The sequence below is a fragment of the Xenopus laevis genome, chromosome 7L (assembly GCF_017654675.1).
Source record: "Xenopus laevis strain J_2021 chromosome 7L, Xenopus_laevis_v10.1, whole genome shotgun sequence".
NCBI classification, from domain to species: domain Eukaryota; kingdom Metazoa; phylum Chordata; class Amphibia; order Anura; family Pipidae; genus Xenopus; species Xenopus laevis.
The window spans coordinates 31103626-31122951 of NC_054383.1; the positions used below are offsets into that span (position 1 = coordinate 31103626).

General features: G+C 37.8%; 1 protein-coding gene across 1 annotated transcript in view; it reads right to left on the minus strand.

Moving 5' to 3' along the window:
- hpse2.L (heparanase 2 (inactive) L homeolog) overlaps positions 1-19326 on the minus strand; it is a 166840-nt gene that overhangs the window by 80803 nt on the left and 66711 nt on the right. The window contains exon 4 of the mRNA XM_018225283.2: positions 4519-4692. Coding sequence (XP_018080772.1) covers positions 4519-4692 — 174 coding nt within the window. The remainder of the gene's footprint in view (positions 1-4518; positions 4693-19326) is intronic.

Genomic DNA, 19326 nt, shown 5'->3' on the forward strand with positions numbered 1-19326 from the left:
GCTGTTGTAAACTCATTTAAAAATCTCAGCTGTCAATCAAATATTGTCTGCCCCTCCTCTATCCCTCAGGCATAGAGGCGGAGCAGACAATTACTTTCACTTTCCATTCAGTACTTCCTAGATGTCACTGCTCTCCACACATTCCCCCACTCTCTTAACCATTTAATTGTGTAGCCAGGGCATGGGGATGGACATCGGGTCCCCCATTCTGGTGCTTGTATTAATAACAGTGTATACAAAATGGCTCCTGCCTGTTTTCTATAATTATGAGTTCCCAGACTGATGGAAACAAGATTCAAATAATATATAGTGCAATTAAAGTTCATTGTAGCAACAGAGATAATAGGTAGCACCTCCCATTGAGAGAGAGATATAACATATAATGGTGTGCAGGGTCACATGATACATAGAACAGAAATACAGGAGAAAAAAGTGTGTCCCATATCCTTGCACCATCCCATTATTAAGTCTGAAATCCCAACCATATAAGGTAAAACTTAACTTTTATTAAATCACCTAAATTAACACGAGAAAGAGAAAAAAAGAATTAAAAGCAAGGTTAGGTAGGGTAGCTATATCGACACAAAGTCATTAGCTAATATACGATACATAATGTCGAGAATGTAGCGTGGGTTTATGCTACATTAGCAACTATTGCCCACCATCAGTCACGACTACTGTCAAGCTGGCATACCTCTGTGTGTATAAGGGGTAAATGGCATTTGGAGTTAAATAGGCGGGGGTATTTGCACCTCGTCCCTTTTCTCACGGAAGGGATAGTAAAACTTGAGAGGCGGAAGCAACCTTCCAGTATCGAGAGCCCTCGTATCCTCCCACACCACCCTTCCTTAGCGATCAGTTCCCCAGTATAGGACGTGAGTAGCCGATCGGCAAAATGCCTTAAAAGTGAAAGTATGCAATTTTACGGTGCCCTTCTCCAACCCTTCCGCCTTTGACAAAGCTTGTGGATTGACAAGCGAAACGCGCGTCAGGCGCATCTAATTTTAAAACCGTTAGGCAGGGACGATCAATTGCTGGGGCGGCTCTGTGGAAGGGAGGAAGGGAGGAAGGGAGGAAGGGCGGAAGGGTTGGAGAAGGGCACCGTAAAATTGCCGACTTTCACTTTTAAGGCATTTTGCCGATCGGCTACTCGCGTCCTATACTGGGGAACTGATCGCTAAGGAAGGGTGGTGTGGGAGGATACGAGGGCTCTCGATACTGGAAGGTTGCTTCCGCCTCGCAAGTTTTACTATCCCTTCCGTGAGAAAAGGGACGAGGTGCAAATACCCCCGCCTATTTAACTCCAAATGACATTTACCCCTTATACACACAGAGGTATGCCAGCTTGACAGTAGTCGTGACTGATGGTGGGCAATAGTTGCTAATGTAGCATAAACCCACGCTACATTCTCGACATTATGTATCATATATTAGCTAATGACTTTGTGTCGATATAGCTACCCTACCTAACCTTGCTTTTAATTCTTTTTTTCTCTTTCTCGTGTTAATTTAGGTGATTTAATAAAAGTTAAGTTTTAACTTATATGGTTGGGATTTCAGACTTAATAATGGGATGGTGCAAGGATATGGGACACACTTTTTTCTCCTGTATTTCTGTTCTAATTAAAGTTCATTTTGCTTGACTAATGTGATAAAATAGTATTTGGAATAATTTTTTTGGGTGATGGGTCTGCTTAAAGCAAACAATGCACAAGTGCCCACAAGAATCTTAAATTATATACTTTATATACTTTTCTCCCCTGTACACTCTGTGATCTTCTAATCTTACTTTCGGAAATTCTGGAAATGTATTTATCAGGCAATCACAGTTGTGTGTTATGTATTTATCAAGTAAACAGTGTTGCCTACATCTACTGTAAATGCACTGCAAAGACCCCATTACTAATCCAAAGTGGGTTGTTATCTGCAGCCTCTGTGTGGTTGCTGAAGGGCCAGGGAAGCCTTTGCCCCCTAGACAATAAATATGAAATAGAATCTCCAGGCCTTCTATATTAAACCTGTGCATAATCCCTATAATACTGATGAGTACAGATCTTGAGCTGACAAAGGACACTCACAACTTTAAGAAGGTGAAATAACCTGTGAGAGATACAAGAGGTTCTGGCTGAATAATAAGGGGCAAATTTATCAAGGGTCGAAGTGAAAATTTGAAGTAAAAAAATTAAATTGTGAAATATCTAATAGACCAAAATTTTATTCAAATTTGAAAACAGACTATTCAAATATCGAAATTTATCATGTACTGTCTCTTTAAAACTTCGACCATTCGCCATCTAAAACCTACCGAATTGCTGTTTTAGCCTATGGGGGACCTCCGAGAACCTATTTGGAGTCATTTGGTGTACTTTGAAAAAAGTTTTTTGGGGCAAATACTTCGTTTTGAATTCGATCGAATGAGCTAAAACTTCGATTCGAGCAATTCGAATACAGCCTATTCACCCGAGTTTAAAAGCTTTGATTTTTTAAATAAATGTCTTTTTTTTCCAATTTCGAAGTTATGGAAGTTAAAAAAAACTTCCATTACTTCGAAATTCGACCCTTGATAAACCTGTCCCCTAATGTCCTAATAATCAAACCTCTGACTGTAAGAATATCACTCTCTACGTTATACTCAAAGTTCATTTACAGGTGAACAACCCATTTAAAAAAGTTACATGCATTAAATCTGTAACCTTCTTAACCTTCCTTTCTCTTTTCTCATGAGGTCAGGTGCTCTGTATTTGTGAAAATAAACTACAGAGGTGAATGTAAACTATCAGTCTTAGGGAGGAAAGGAAATATTCTCAACAACAGGTGTAGCTTGTCAGCAGCGAAACAGAAATGCTTATTTTTCCTGGTATAGAAGCACCATATCCCTTTCATGTAAGAGAAGATGATCAAATTAAAATGGATTCTGCTAACCTATCCTGCACAGTGAGTGTAAAGTAAAACACACTGACAAAGTTGAAGTAGAGGTTTCAAGGAAGCAACTAATTCTTTTGCATTGTTGACAGCTACACTCGGACATTTATGTTATGAAGACAAGCAACAAATCTTTTGTCTATATTATCATTATAAGGTGAGTTACTAATAGCAAAGTATTTTATATTATATCTATATAAGAAATAAATAATTTTATGGGGCAGATTTATCAAGGGTCGAAGTGAAATCGAGGGAATTTTCGAAGTTAAAAAATGCAAAATTCAAAGTAATTTTTGGATACTTCGACCATCGTATAGGCTACTACGACTTCGACCTTCGATTAGAAGAAAAATCGTTCGTCTATTCGACCATTCGATAATTGAAGTACTGTCTCTTTAAAAAAACTTCGACTTCAATACTCCGTCAACTTAAACCTGCCGAAGTGCTATGTTAGCCTATGGGGACCTTCGAGAGCATATTTCTACGTTTTTTGTATTCGAAGGAAAATCGTACGATCGTACTATAAAATCGTTCGAATCCTACGATTCGAAGTACTATCGGAGTACGATCATACGATGAAAAGAATCCTAAGAATTCCACTTCGTATTTCATTGTATTCAATTCGATGGTCGAATTTCAAAGTATTTTCCACTTCGAAATTCGACCTGTTATGCAGAATGCTCGGGACCTGGGGTCTTCCGGATAATGGATCTTTCCATAATTTGGATCTTCATACCTTAAGTCTACTAGAAAATCATTTAAACATTTAATAAACCCACCAGGCTGATTTTGCTTCCAATAAGGATTAATTATATCTTAGATTGGTCAAGGGACTGTTTTATTATTATTATTATTATTATTATTATTATTATTATACTATTTTACTGTTTTATTATTACAGAGAAAAAGGAAATGTTTTGTTTAAAATTAGGATGGTGTATAAAATTGAAGACAACCATCCCATAATTAGGAGCTTTCTGGATACTGGGTTTCCGGATAACAGATCTCATGCCTGTAGTAGATGTGAACAACAACTTTAACTATCGCCCCTCAGCAATCTCTCTACATGCAGGTTTTGTGTCAGTGTTAATTCTTTATAATTTTAATGGATATTTTTCTCATATTACTAGTGTATGGTCCCCAAGCCTAGAGATGTATCTGAGCTATCTTTAAATGATAACTCCAAAAAATTCTCTATATTCATGCTTTTTTTGTAAAAAAAAAAAAAAAAAAATTATTTTATCATATTAAACCACAATATCCTCAAATGGAGCCTAACGCGTTTCATGCTTACCTGATCATAGGCAATCCACATTTTAAAAAAAAATTACTCTAACACAAAACCTGCATGTAGAGACAGATTTCCATGTAGGGCAATGTTTGATATTAAATATTTTGGTATTATATTAATAGTTTTCCTAGAAAATGGATGTAATTTTCCCTCAAATAAAAGGTGGTCCCTTTGGTTCATTCCAAATTGTTTCTACTTAGATATATGCAGCAGATCTCTCTGCATGTCTTCCACAAGATTCTCAGGCTTTTTACAGGGACAAGTTGGTTTCCCCATAAACAACTCAACAATGTTTTCCTACTCACCATTTCCTAGCTCCCATGAAATGTTGTACTTTTTGCTGGCACTGTATTTCAGTAAACTGAGAACGCTGGAACTGTTCCAAGAATTATCAGAGTTTCGCCGAAGAGCATTAAGTCCAAATATCAGATGGAGTCCAGAACAGTCAACAAAGTTATAGAGTTTGTCAAGAGACCTGGCTGGGAGAAGACAAAAAGCTTATAATGAATGCTAATGTTTTAGTGAAAAACCCAACCTTGTCAACCTTATCATACATGATGATAAAATTAAATACACAAATCCAATTGTCCATAAGCTTCTGTTAATTTTTTATGACTGTACCACTTGAATATTTGAAGAGCTATGTGCAGTATGTATATTATCTATATAGCACATGAGCAGGGCAGGCATTTTCTTCCAGCTCCAGACAAATACTTTATTCATTCTTCTAATCAGAAAGAGGAGAATTAGGCCATCTGGTCATAAATGAAGATTCAGATCTTATTCAGGTTTAGTGACACACACCTGAACCTGGTGATACTGTATTTTTGCACTTGCCAACATGGAGCGACAGACAGATTTTCACCTGAAAACGTTTTTAGACTGAAATACACAAGTCATTGGCTGTCACACATTCAGAACAAATGACAGATCAAAGTGTAAGAACTACTCTGCCTGATGAAAAAACACTGGATGAGGATATACCACAAATGATACAAATCCTAAGGTTGAAAGAGACCTCTGGGCTAATTTACTGGGGCAGCCATCCATGGAGCACTTATGCCTAAAGGATAAGTGTTGCCCGACCTAGTGCTGAATGTGGAGCAAGGTGCAAGGCATGGCATGGTGATTTGGACCTGTTTTTTGAACTTTACACCCTGCCCCACACTATTCTTCCTTACACTACTGATCCATAACAGATTAGCTTGAGCTAATCTGTTACGGATCAGTAGTGTAAGAAAGCCTACCCCTTAGGTGAGGTAAGAGAGCCCTACTTACACTGGTGTTCACCGACGCCCTTTTGGGGCCCCCGGGCATTCTGCTGCAGAGTAGGCAGGGATCCTACTCACTGCCAGGGTAGTCGGAAGCATGGTACAAGAGGTTCAAGAAAAGAGTCGAGTCCAGGCAAAGGGTCAAATGGCAGGCGGCAAGTATCCGAAGTCAATAACCAGGCAGAAGTCAAAACCAATAAGGATTGCTTTTGGGGGCGGACTTTTTGCTGCAGAGCAGGCAGGGATCCTACCCATGGCCAAGGTAGTCGGAAGCGCGGTACAAGAGGTTCAAGAAAGGACCAGGCAGAAGTCAAAACCAATAAGGATTGCAGGAAAAATAGCTTTAGCGGTGTCAGGAAACAGAAAACCAGCTTGGGCAATGAAAACAAACAAAAAGTTTGAAGTTGGCGCCAATGACGCTGCGTCAAGATGTCGGCAGACACGCTGACATCACGGTTGGTGCCAACTTCAAACTTTGTGTCTGTGAATCTTCGGCCTTTTGCGGCTAGAGGCACCCGGCAACCAGCAGTTGGAGGTAAGAATGTGCAGCAGTCTACCAGGGCACCTTACACCTACGTGTACCCACAGCTTTTGGGTCAACCCACACATCACTTATATCATATGATATGTGAGGATATGATAAACAATGAGGCTTTTAAGGTTAGCTTTGTTTTTCCTATACACAAATGTACTTAAAATGATGTTCTGCCTGAAGTCTTAGGCAGTTGTCTAGATAGGCCCATGGACCAGAGGTGATTCTGTTATTCCATGGACTGCCAAAATCCTTCATTGACTTCTTTGTATGACATTATTATATCATCATCCACCCTTACACATGTGACATTCTATAGTGGATATTATCCATACTACATGCAAAAAGCTTGATTTCTCAATTCTGGGGCACAGACTATTAGAATTAGATCACTTGATCCAAGAAGAAATGTGCATCCCCAGTATATGAAATAGAAATGAGCAAATCACGGTCAGACAAGGGGACCAATTGCCTCAAAAACATGTAACCTTTAATATAGAATATAAAATAATAAAAATAATAATATTAGGCAAACACTGTCTAGAATTGATCATTAAGGTATGTCTTCATGTACTTATTGCTGATCAAAAAAATAATCAATATAAGTAAGTTAGTACCAAAACCAAGCATTATACTTAGGGAGCTATCTATCTATTATACCCCAAAGCTCCATCTGAAACCTGTTATTGTATGTAGAATCGTTTATTTTAAAAAGTTAGAAGATGCGTATTGACACTCGATTTTGTTGCTATGTTCTTTCACTTTGACTTTTTTGAAAAGAATTATTAATAAATGAGTTTCATTTGTGGATGGGAGTTAGGTCAACTTTGTGTTAATAAAAATAAATTAGATAAACTTGAGTTTTACTAAATAAACCCCTTAATGTTAAAAAAATATTTACAGAAGTAAGTGGGAAAATAATAATGTAGATATTTTATTTTACAATATTACTTCTCAGAATCTGGTCAGAGTTTTTTCTTTTTGTCCTGTTACCCACAAGAGTATTGCACTGGCATTTTTATGTTACCATGAAAAACAAAATATTATTTAATGATGTCTCTTCTCCCTTATCTTTCCTAAATGAAGTGAGACTGTCATCTGGATTCCATCTTCTCCAGACTGCTGACACCTGATATATTAAAGAACTAAGTGAAGATCAAAATGAGAGCTGATGAAGCACAGTTCTCCCTTTATCACCACTTACGCCATCTCCAGAAGATTATAAGCATACATAAATAGTGTATATATAATGCTGCAAAAAATCATCACTCACTGCATGTATGGCCACTTTAGAGTAAGAGAGGCGCTAGACTTCAGAGAAATGCTTTTAATGTTTGGCAGTCAGAAATGGGTCTAGGCAATGGCTGGACCCTATCAAGCTTGGAACATGCACTGATGTAAGGTATACACAACAAAGAGAGGGAATGTTAATTTGTCTCATAGTTTATCAAAATTATTTTCCACTCGCTTTAACTGCTGTAATGTCTTCGTATAATGGTAGGGATAAGGTTGCACAGTGTACTACTGAATGAGAAATGATTCCCTTAGCCTTTTACTCATCGTTTCTTTTCATGTGAGTGCAAAGTATACATTGCACATAGATCCTTCTCTCTCTGCATATTTGCTTTAAATTCATTTGCATGAAAACTGCCTTTGAAATACAAATACAGCAGCACCCTGGGTAATCGTAAGATGATGGTGCTGTTACACCTAAGTTAATTTTTTTTGTTATGAATAAATTAACATATTCATCCAAAAATATTCCTTTTTTTAGAAAATATTTTTTCCACACCCAATTTACTTTATTGTTAGAGAAGAGACACACAGTCGCCCGGCGACAAATCTCCTCTTCTTCGGGACGACTAGTCTCCCCAAACTGACTTCACCTGCCTTCCCGCCGGCTAGAACATAAATCGCCAGCGGGGTGTCACTTGGAGCACTTCGTTTTCCGAAGTCGCCCGAAGTTTCCTCGAATCTGACCTGTTAATCCTTATGTATAAACGTTTTCATTTCACGGTGGTCCTAGCCATTTAACTGGTACTGTTAATGGCAGTAATATTTATAAAGAGATGGCATTTAACGTAGAAATGAACGTTCAATTTATCAAAATAACATTTATAGGGTAACTGTTAGTGATCCAAGGCAAAGAGGGTTAAACTGGCCGTACATTGAAAGATTCACCTTATTTGGCGGTCAACAAATGAGCGGATCTTTCCCCAATATTTGTACCTTAAGGTGGTCGATATTGGGCTGATCCAATTATTTGGCTCTAGAGCCAAATTATCAAATTACAAAGATATGGATACAGGCCGTCAATTCGGTCATCTCTCAAACGAGATTACTAAACCTGTTTAACCAACCTGGGTGATTTTTGTCCAGAAATTGTTTAATAGTCCTGTTGGAGTCTGCCCCATACATGGATAGATAAGCTGCCAATTAGGATTTAAAAAGATGAATTGGACGCAACTGCCTAATAGCCCTTAAAGCTACCTAACTTAGCTCAAGTGAGCAACTTCACCAGAACACTAGGATTTAATACTATGAATTGTTTCACTATGCAAAACTAAACAACCATAACGTGCTTTTTTTTGTAACGTGCATTGCAAGTTTATTAAAACAGACATATTCAGATAAAGTCCAAACAGTATGAGAATATCGTTAACCAAAAAAGTAAAAAAAGCACAGAAAAAAAAAAAAACAGGCCACTTTCTGATTCCTATTAAGTAGAGTACGTAATAAGAAATGTGTTTATTTGTCTGCAGGGATAAGAGAGTCTCATGTCTGGCAGAAAAACCTTGGCAAGCAACTTAAAGTTCAATGCACAGCCATACTGTACATTCAGTAAATATGAAGCAGTAGTGATTCTACATGCTTCACTGTCATGCTCATCCATTTACACAGTATCTAGTGATACTGCAATGATGTGCCACAATGTGCTTAGTGTAATAAAAGGAGTCTCAGTTTTATTAATCCCTAGGAAACAATATGCAGGTAAAATGTCACCTATTTGTGCCATCAGATGGAGTAGAAAATTGCATCAGTACCATTGTTAGAAGTCTTTAAACCCTTACAGGTAGCCTTTTCCTATGTCACTCTCTAGTCTAGTGTAACATGATGGCAAATGGTGCAGGTAATGAATATCACATACTTGAGACCCATCAACATTTGTCCTTGCTGGTACCTCTATCCCTATACTTTAGTGTTTATTTGTAAAACAGAGACTGTCTCTAAAGGAGCAATAGGAAAACATTGGTCTTTTGGCAGGCAGCATGATATAGTAAAGTGAGGTGTCCCTTTAATTTATAGGAAAATTAGATTTTTTTAAAGACCCATATATATTTGCCCAATCAAATACGTAATATTCTTTCGATAATGTACAAAGGCAAATGATCTGTGGCCCGTATTACGATTCAGAGATTTAAAAATGTGCTTTCCAATTGATAAAAAAAGTATACAATATACATTTCTACAGCTTAAAGTTGTCTGCATTATATAAGACAGATGATAACTTATACTGGGAACACACAAAAATACAATGGATTATAATCGGGGAGGGGGAATAGAGCTTCTTAGTTTTTTTTATGTCGTTTTTGTCATTATAAGGTTAATACAATTAGGAAGAAGAGACTGCAAGACCTAAATAAAATAAAAAAAGTGTGCGTAGTGCGCTTACACCTTTAATAACAATTCATTCAATTATAATGGGAAGGTCTCTGATTGCCTTATAGGTAGGAACAAATGCAAAATAAAGCAGATGTATATGGGAATGAGATGTACACAGAGAGTGTATATTCTTAAAAATAACTCATTCAAAGCTTCAAACAAATGTGATCAAATTCCTTTGGGAAAGGCAATTCCTCTTTTCCAAACTTCCTATTCATCAAGTTTGTTGAAACTTTGTTCTATGCCGTGCTATCAAAACACAACTATGAAATCAGTTTGGAGTTTGACGGAAGTTCTGGGTAGTTTTTCTGAGCTAATTACATCCTTGTTCTCTCCGGCACTCTCTGCTTCCAAGGGTGAGGTGTTGGTATGGGGTTGAGAGACATTTCAGTTTTAAGTGGAATCAGGTGTTCCTCTCCCTTCAGGGGTGTCTGGAAAATGTCTGGGCCCTGCGAATAACAGGTACTGGCAGACAAGCAGTGAGCATTTTTGCAGATATGTGCTCCTGCAAGGCTTTAAAAAAAATCAGTCCTATTTGTTAGGGAAAATCTCAGTCTTCCCATGAAAATGTTTATAGTGTAGATTCTTTTTAAAAATCTGCAGGTAGGATTTTTTTTGTAAGTTATGAATTTCTGTTTGAGTATTGTTTTAAAAGTTGTTTTGTGGGCCTCCTGCCAGAATATATATATATGCATGTTGTCTACTAGAAGTTGAGTTAAACTGTGACAGGCTATGGCCTTAAAGAGGAAAAAAATGGTGCAGATGACGAGATTTTTTTTAACTAAAGTACAATTGAATTTGTGCTCATAAGTAGCAATTCAAAGGAACTGGGTGCCTTTTTAGTTGAAGGACATATGCAATTAACAATATATCAATATGGCACATCCTGACTTTAAGATGACACTGATCACATTGTTTGTATTTATGTGCATATACCTTCCTGTTTTAGGAAAATAGCATTTGAATAGCATTTACCATCCTTGATTTCTATATAGTTGTGCAAAGTGCCACTGCATCAGGCCTGCCTCTTGTGTTGATTCATGTGCCAGCGTGCCTGTTGATGCTGATGAACCCTGGAGCTGCCGGAACTCTGGACCAGGAATTCCAGGGTTCTCACAGTTGGATACATAGTAGATTTGCACCAAAGAATACGGGCACAAACATCATTTCAAATCTGACTGTTGGAAATGACACAATCCCAACTGTTAGCCTGAGCTTGCATCTGATTCGGTGCCATCATATGCACAATTCTGCTTTTCTTGACACCTATGATTATAAATACCCATTAATGACTTTTTATACAGATGAACAATTTGTCCTTGATTTTTTTTTTTCAAAGTTTATTTCTATACTAAGTAGAGCCTAGGAATATAAGTTTAAATAAACATACAAATATCCATTCCTGTTAACAGAAAGAGAAAATAGAAGTTTGTTTTGCACCTAGGTCTACAAATCTCTATTTCTGTTGTGGAGCAGAAAAATCTTCCCTATTATCTGTCTTTCGCTGCCACATGTCATATCTCTAAAAACAATTGTCGCCAGCTAGTAGATTGCAAGAAATGGCACAAACAGTAAGGAATCTTTCTTAGATTTGATACCATGGTAGGGATCTGTAGATTCCCACCCAGGCCCGGATTTGTGGAAAGGCCACCTAGGCCTCGGGTGGCAGGATTTTAGGGGGGCGGCATGCTGCCCAACCACAACCACGTTGGTACAAAAAGACTGGGGATGCGCTGGAGATACAATCATTTTTTAAATTTCCAATGCGCCAATCCCCATTGCTCCAGTCCAGATAAGGGAACAGGGGCGACGAATGGCAGTGGGCCTAGGGGCACCCACTATGTAAATCCGGCCCTGTTCCCACCATTTAAAATGGCTTGCGTTGAATGTTTTACAAAACACTTTCAGGCATCTATTTCGGAATTGTTTGAATTGTGATAATCCACTGAAATTCAGAACCTTTCAAATCATTCCACTTATCTTCAGAAATAAACACCATAATGGTTGTGGCCTGAACAAAGCACAAATTGCACATTAATGTTAATGTACCTTCAATCTGTATTCCCATCCCCCCAATAGCAAATGTTCAATATGCATGCTTACATTTATAGTGTGAATGTATTTTAAAATAAACTGCCGAAGACATGCTGTGAGCTGAATGTCAGAATGTGCATAAATAGACGTAATATGTGGTTAATTTATAATGCAGCTCACAGACAGTTTTTAGAGAGGCAGCAAACAAACGCAACTTTCTGAGCCCCACACACCACCATGTTTACATCAGCAACGACTCTTTTATGTAACTCGGCCTCCTGAATTTTTGCTAACAAGTGTATCAGTGTTTCTAGTAAATGCAATTACCTTTTCCTTTTTACGTTTTTTTTTAATGCGATGTTGTATCTACAATAAAGAAAATGTTTACCTGAGACATGATTCCCCACTCTATCCAGATAGCCCAGACACAAGGGGGCATATTTATCAAAATTCTAATCAGAGGCTTAACTAGAGGAGGGCGGGCCCTGGCGCAGGACGTGCAGCCGGGCCCTGCCCCCCTCCGTACGGCCGGAAACGGCCGCAGAACTGAGTGGTGCGCGAGCTGCCGGGGGGCCCTGAGGGGGTGTGGGCCCTGGCCCAATCGCACCCCCTGCTCCCCCGGTAGTTACGCCACTGATTCTAATTTATTTTAATAAAGTAGTTTAATGAAAAGAAGTCAGGCCAAACTATAATACATGAATGGACCTTATTTATTAATAAAAAAAGCACAATTTACTTGGATCAGGGACAAGCATGAAAAAATCGAGTGAAAATCAGAATTGTACAAGAGTCACTCCATTTTTTCAGGCTTTTTCCCAAAAAGCCCAAATTTTTAGGATTTTTGCCCGAAGATTCTGAAATAGTCAGATTTTTGGATTAATTCCAGGGCAGACCACAGAAACTTCTAAATAGGACAGGGACCTCTCCCATTGACTTATATACAATATCTGTAGGTCTGAGATGTTGGATTTTTGGATTCTGACTTTTTCCATCTTTGGGTTATAATAAATCTCAAAAAATTTGAGTTTTTTTCCCACAAAAACTTCAGATTTCATAGTAGAATGACCTCAAATTTTTCGCGTTTTTGGTATTCGGACTTTAATAAATAACCCCCTTTGTATTATGAGTCCCAAGCATGTGGTCCATGTAGAACTTACAGTAAATAGGCATCACAATGAATATGTATTCAAAGCTTGAGGAATACATCGGTAAGATACTCAAAGCCTACCAACTAGCCTATGCGCAATGCCAGACAGTAACTACACTACTGACTAAGGAAGCAACACTGAATTGGAATTTTAGCCTTCAATAAACTTTTAGCAAGAATAATTATAGATGGACCTATTAGCAAGGTTTCATTATGTCTCATTTTAATTTTTTATAATGATTAGCTTTCCTATTATGATTCTGTCTTTAGGCTGAAATTAAAAATGCTGGTCTAAGATGCCATTGTTGCCAGCAACTAAAAATATCAGATTGACTGCAAAGATACAATTTTACTCAATTAACCTTTTTTTTTTATTCCTTATTCTTCTATAACAAGCCTTTACTATTCATCTTCCTGTCTGATTTCAAAAATGTGGCCTGGTTGCTTCATGGGTTAAGGCCAAGCATCCAAATTACAATATCAAGCTTGACAGCTGTACAACATAAAATATAAATAATCCAAAAACCGTAAAACATTAAAAATTAAGACCCACTGCCTTAGAATACCACCATCTACATCATACTAACATTTTGAAGGGGTGCTTCACCTTTAAGTTAACTTTTAGGGGCAGATTTATCAAGGTTCAAATTTGGAAGTTAAAAAACTTCAAAAGGCGACCATCGAATTGGCCAAATTCGATAGTCAAACTGTTTTTTTTTAGATTTTTTTGGCCGTTTTTGGTCGAAGTAAAATCGTTCGATCGATCGTAGCAATCGTTCGAACGATTTAATCGATCAAACGATTTTCAAAATAAAAAGCTTTGATTTTTTAAAACTTAGCAAAATTTTGGCTCTGGGTTCTAGCAGGTCCCCATAGGCTAACATAGCAATTCGGCAGGTTTAAAGTGGCGAAGTGTTGAAGTTGAAGTTTTTTAAAGAGACAATACTTTGATTTTCAAATGGTCGAATATTCGAAGTATTTTCAATTCGAATCAAAGTCGAATTTGGCCTATTCGATGGTCGAAGTTTTTTAATTCGAAAATTCACTTCGACCTTTGATAAATCTGCCCCTTAGTATATTATAGAATGGCCAATTCTAAGTAACTTCTCAATTGGTCTGAATTATGTATTTTTTTAAGTTTTTACATTATTTGCCCTTTTATTTTACTCTTTCCAGCTTTCAAATGGGGGTCACTAACCCCATCTAAAAAAACAGATGCTCTATAGCTCTACAAATTTATTGTTATTGCTACTTTTTATTACTCATCTTCTATTCAGGTCCTCTCCTATTCATATTCTAGTTTCTTATTTTAACCAGTGCACAGTTTCGATGGTAATATGGACCATAGCAACCAGACTGCTAAAATTTCAAACTGGAGAGCTGCTGAATAAAAAGCTATATAACTTGAAAACCACAAATAATAAAAAATGAAGACCAATTGCAATCAGAATATCACTCTCTACATCATACTAAAAGTTCATTCAAAGGTGAACAACCCTTTTAATATCAAATCGATGAACTACCTTATCCAGAATATTATTTATTAAGAAAAAATATTAAGAAAATATTTGCATTTTTATAACTATAAGTCTGTAGAATCAGTTGTGTCTGTACAAAAGAAATCAATTTCTAGATATTGTTTATGCATCTTTTTTACACGAGCCCAGCTGGATGACTTTATTTCATGAAGGGGGGTATATTTCCATTCAAATTTACTCACCCCACAAAGATGTGAAAAAGAAGACATGGATGGAAAGCAGGAAAAAGAACTCTAATGCAGCTTTAAACGCTACAGTATATTTTAGTGAAACTCTCTTTCAATGCATGATGTAAATCAAAGGGCTGTTCTGTTTCTGAGTGTCAAAACACACTATGGTTACTGTGTCATGTCTGTTTGGTTCTGTATGAAATGATTAAAGGTTTCTAGAGGATTCTAGAGGAAAGCAGATGTGGTAATTTATTAAGTGCGAATGCTGACATTGGAGAAGCTTAAAAATAACCCCAGTGCTTTATTTTCTGTTATAATGAGAGTCAAAGCATTACAAAATGGTGCACACTATTCTGGAAAGCTTAACACCATTCCTTCATGTGATGTGTTATAAAACCAAGGACATTGGTAAAGTTAAGGATTTTCCCTGCACCTGCAGTCCTGTGTGTCATTTGCAACTTTCTATACTCCAACTGGAGTGAGGTCCTTTAGTTGCAACATCATTCTAGTTTTTATGTTAGAAGGTGTGCAGGTTGCCCGGCATTTTCCATATTGTTGTACAACAGAGGGAAAAAAGGCCATACCATTGAAGAAGCAGACCAGAAAAAAGAGGGTTGATTTACAAACTATTAATAACTCTTGATTGTCAATCGCTATAAATGTATGGTTCATCATTATTAAATCTGCACAAAAACAGACAAATATCGATAGGCAGCTATAAAATATGGGGTAAATTTACTAAGTGGCGAAAATTTGCTCAGACAACGCTAATTTACTAAAATGCGAAGTTGTGTCCAGGACGCCAAACGCAGGGAATTTTCGATAGTGTTACTTCGGCAATCGAAGATGCGCTAGCGTTCAATTTTGCCTAGTGCAACTTCGTTAGAGGTCTTCGATCAGGCTAATTTGCATAAGGCGGGGAATTTAAAGCTGAATTGACGTATATGTTGCAGCAAATACGTTACATTACACAAGTCCAGGGAAACTTAATAAAGAAAATAGAGTTGTTATAATGCCCTACACATGAGCCCACTTTATAATTAATGTTCCATATGTTAGAAAATGTATGGGGGAACCTGGTTACCCGAGAAATTTTTTAAGGACTTTTGCAGGCTATCACTCTGAAAAAAAGAAAAGACGCCAGCGTTTTTTGGGACTTTCGGAACCTTTTTCCACTACAAATATGATGTGAGTAACAGAAAATTGAGGAAGATCTATGCACTCCAATGCACTTCGCCTGGTCTGAGCTGGCAAAGGCAAGTCTGACAAAAGAGGTAATTAGTGATGGGGGAATTTATTCGCCAGGCGCAAATTCGTGGCGAATTTGCGCGATTCGCCGCCAGCGAATAAATTCGCGAAACGCCCGCGAAAATTCGCCCGGAAAAATTTGCAAATTTTTCGGCAAAGCGAAACAGCGCAAATTCGCCCATCACTAGAGGTAATGTTCAGTAGAATCTGCAACTTGGTGAATTTGCGGAGTAACATCCATTCGCCAGAGTGAAAATTCGCCTGGTGATAGAGTGCGAATGAGCACTAGCGTCTGTCTCTTTCGCTATCGAAGTTACGGCTGAGCCCGTTAGTAAAGCGACTAAAAGTGTCTAAAAGCGGTAACGCTGGTCGAATCGTCGCCAGCATTAGTCACTTTGCCCTTTAGTTAATCTGCCCCATGGAATTATACTTTTACATTGGAATATATGTAGGCCCTACATTCAACACTACCATGTTTTTATGCCTATGGATTTATTTTTGTCTTACTGGGGAAAGTCTTCTGAATATGGTTATCTTTCGTATATCCCAGTGATCTGGTCCTGGTCAGTTTGGAAACTCTTGCCTTTACACCTTCCCTCCCCAACTATCATTTACAAGGTTTTATTAAAAGTACACCAAGATAAAGTACTAGACATAAATGGACATTCAATTTTGGATACAGTCGCAATGGTTTTTACCAAACATGCAGTATTTCCCCCCATAATTCTTGTGTCATGGCAATTGTCAGGGGAGTTGCAACTGATGCAATTTTCAGCAATGCATGAAAATTGACACAGTTGCTTTTGTACTTGGAATTTTCAGCTACTGCGCTGAAAATTCAGGTCAAGTTGGCATACTTTTCTGATGTTTGGTGTGAGAGTGACCTGTGCCACCTATTTGGAGTAAATGCACTGCAGTGATTGAAGCAGGCCACTTCGGGAACCCTAGAGCTACCCACTAGTGTGGATGTTTTACACTCAATTCAGAACATGAGGCATGAGGAAGGCAGAAGCTCTGAGTGCAACTATATGGAAGCACTAAGAATACATGTTGATGCAAGTAGCTTTAATGAATTGGAATGAATTTTTTGAATGAATTTTCTGTGCAACTAACTACGGCCAAGAACAATCTTGATATAATCAGTATGGCCATCCAAGGATTGGTAAGCCATTTTATACAGGAGATGCTGGAGAACTTACTTCAACTTCAGTGTGGATAACAACTTAATTGAGGGGTTAGACATTGCATATCGCTCATGCACCACTAAGAATCGAATTAATGCATCTCTTAGGCCTAGAAACAACAATAGATGCATTTACATTCAAAATGAATTTCACTCTTGGTGTAACCAGATGATTTTGTCTCCTAAAGCCTTAAATTATTTTCAACCTATTTTAAATTTCTAATCGTGTAAGTTTAACCAACTGTCAGCAGTTTCCATGCAGCTCTGTATTAGGTTTACTATATACACAGATCACTAGTCAGCCAGTCAGCAGCATCAAGGGCAAATAAGGTCTTGAGCTGTATTAAAAGGGGCATAGAGTCAAGGGAGGAGGGGGTCATTCTTCCACTGTATAGAGCACTTGTAAGGCCCCATCTAGAATATGCCGTACAGTTTTGGTCTCCATCACTCAAACAGGACATTATTGTATTAGAGAGGGTACAGAGAAGGGCAACTAAGCTGGTAAAAGGTATTGAAAATTTTAGCTATGAGGAAAGACTGGCCAAATTGGAGATGTTCACGCTGGAGAAGAGGCGCTTAAGGGGTGATATGATGACTATGTATAAATATATAAGGGGATCATATAATAATCTCTCTAATGCTTTATTTACCAGTAGGTCTTTCCAGCTGACACGTGGTCACCCATTCCGATTAGAAGAAAAGAGGTTCCGCCTAAATATTCGGAAGGGGTTTTTTACAGTGAGAGCTGTGAAGATGTGGAATTCTCTCCCTGAATCAGTTGTACAGGCTGATACATTAGATAGCTTTAAGAAGGGGTTGGATGGCTTTTTAGCAAGTAAGGGAATACAGGGTTATGGGAAATAGCTCATAGTCCAAGTTGATCCAGGGACTACTCCGATTGCCATTTTGGAGTCAGGAAGGAATTTTTCCCCCTCTAAGGCAAATTGGAGAGGCTTCAGATGGGTTTTTTGCCTTCCTCTGGATCAACTGGCAGATAGGTAGTTAATAAATAAAAAAAAAAAGGTTGAACTTGATGGACATGTGTCTTTTTTCAACCTTACCTACTATGTTACTATGTTACTAAAACTTGCTCCACATTAAACTAATAAGGGAAGCTGCTATTTCTAGACCAGTTCATTCCAGATATGGATCCACTTTAGACGTTGATCTCCTTCTGATTTCTGAACCTAATCTATGGTCTTTATCTATTAAATTAATTTGTTTTATAGCTTCAGGGCAAAGGCCCATGGCACATAAGCTCTGCTGCTCTCAGCCTGCATATTTTTGGTAGGCTGAGGGAAGCGGATGCACTTGCTTCTGCACATCAGCAAAAATGGTATTGGGCTGAAAATTTCTGCTTTCTCGTTTTCAAGCCAATCCCCATTAGGTTCATTGAGATTCAGAAGGGAGTGGATCCACTTCTCTTCAGTCTGAAAAAATATGCAGGATTGCGAGCATTGGAGCCATGTGCCTTTGCCCATAGCATTTACAGCCAGGGTTGTGTGGTTCCCAAGTGCCACCATATTATCATCCAGGGTTGCTACTGACATTAATAAGGGCAAAGTTTCAATTTATCTTTATTTTATCATTTGCAGTAAGTTAGTTTCTGTCTGTCATACTGTATGTGTTCTGTCCAATTTATTATACAGTGCTATAGAATATAAATAAAGAATTCTCTGCTAGTGCTGACACAGAACACTTCATTTCCAGCTACAATGAGAAGTGTGAGACTCTAGGGGAGAAGATTCAAGTTTGAACTGTAACTATAAAGAACTCATAGTTCTTAGAAGTGTTCTAACACTTTGAAGTGTTCTAACTCTTAGTTCTTAGAAGTGCTCTAACACTTTGAAGTGTTCTAACTGTTAGTTCTTAGAAGTGTTCTAACTCTTAGCCAGCACCAATGCAGATCTTTAATAAGTTATTGTCCTGAAATGTCCTGACTATAAAATGGGGAATATCAGTGGAATTTATGTTAATTTCAGCAGCCCAGTCGAAGGAACTGCTGCTGTCTGAGGTAACTTAAAATCCCCCTGTTGGGATGGAAGAAAATTGGGACAAGGTGCAAGCAAAATGGACAGAGAAAAAAAGGGGTTATAGTGAGTGAGAATGGAAAAGAAACAAATAAAGTGGATTTATGATGTAACAAAGAGAATGTTAAGTAAATGGTGAAGGGAATGTGGAAAGCAGAAAAAGAAGTGGAAGATGAAGTCTAGTTATCTCTAGTCTAGATTCAGCAATTGTCAAAAACATAATTAACACCGATAATAACATATATATATATATATATATATATATATATATATATATATATATATATTCAAGTAGAA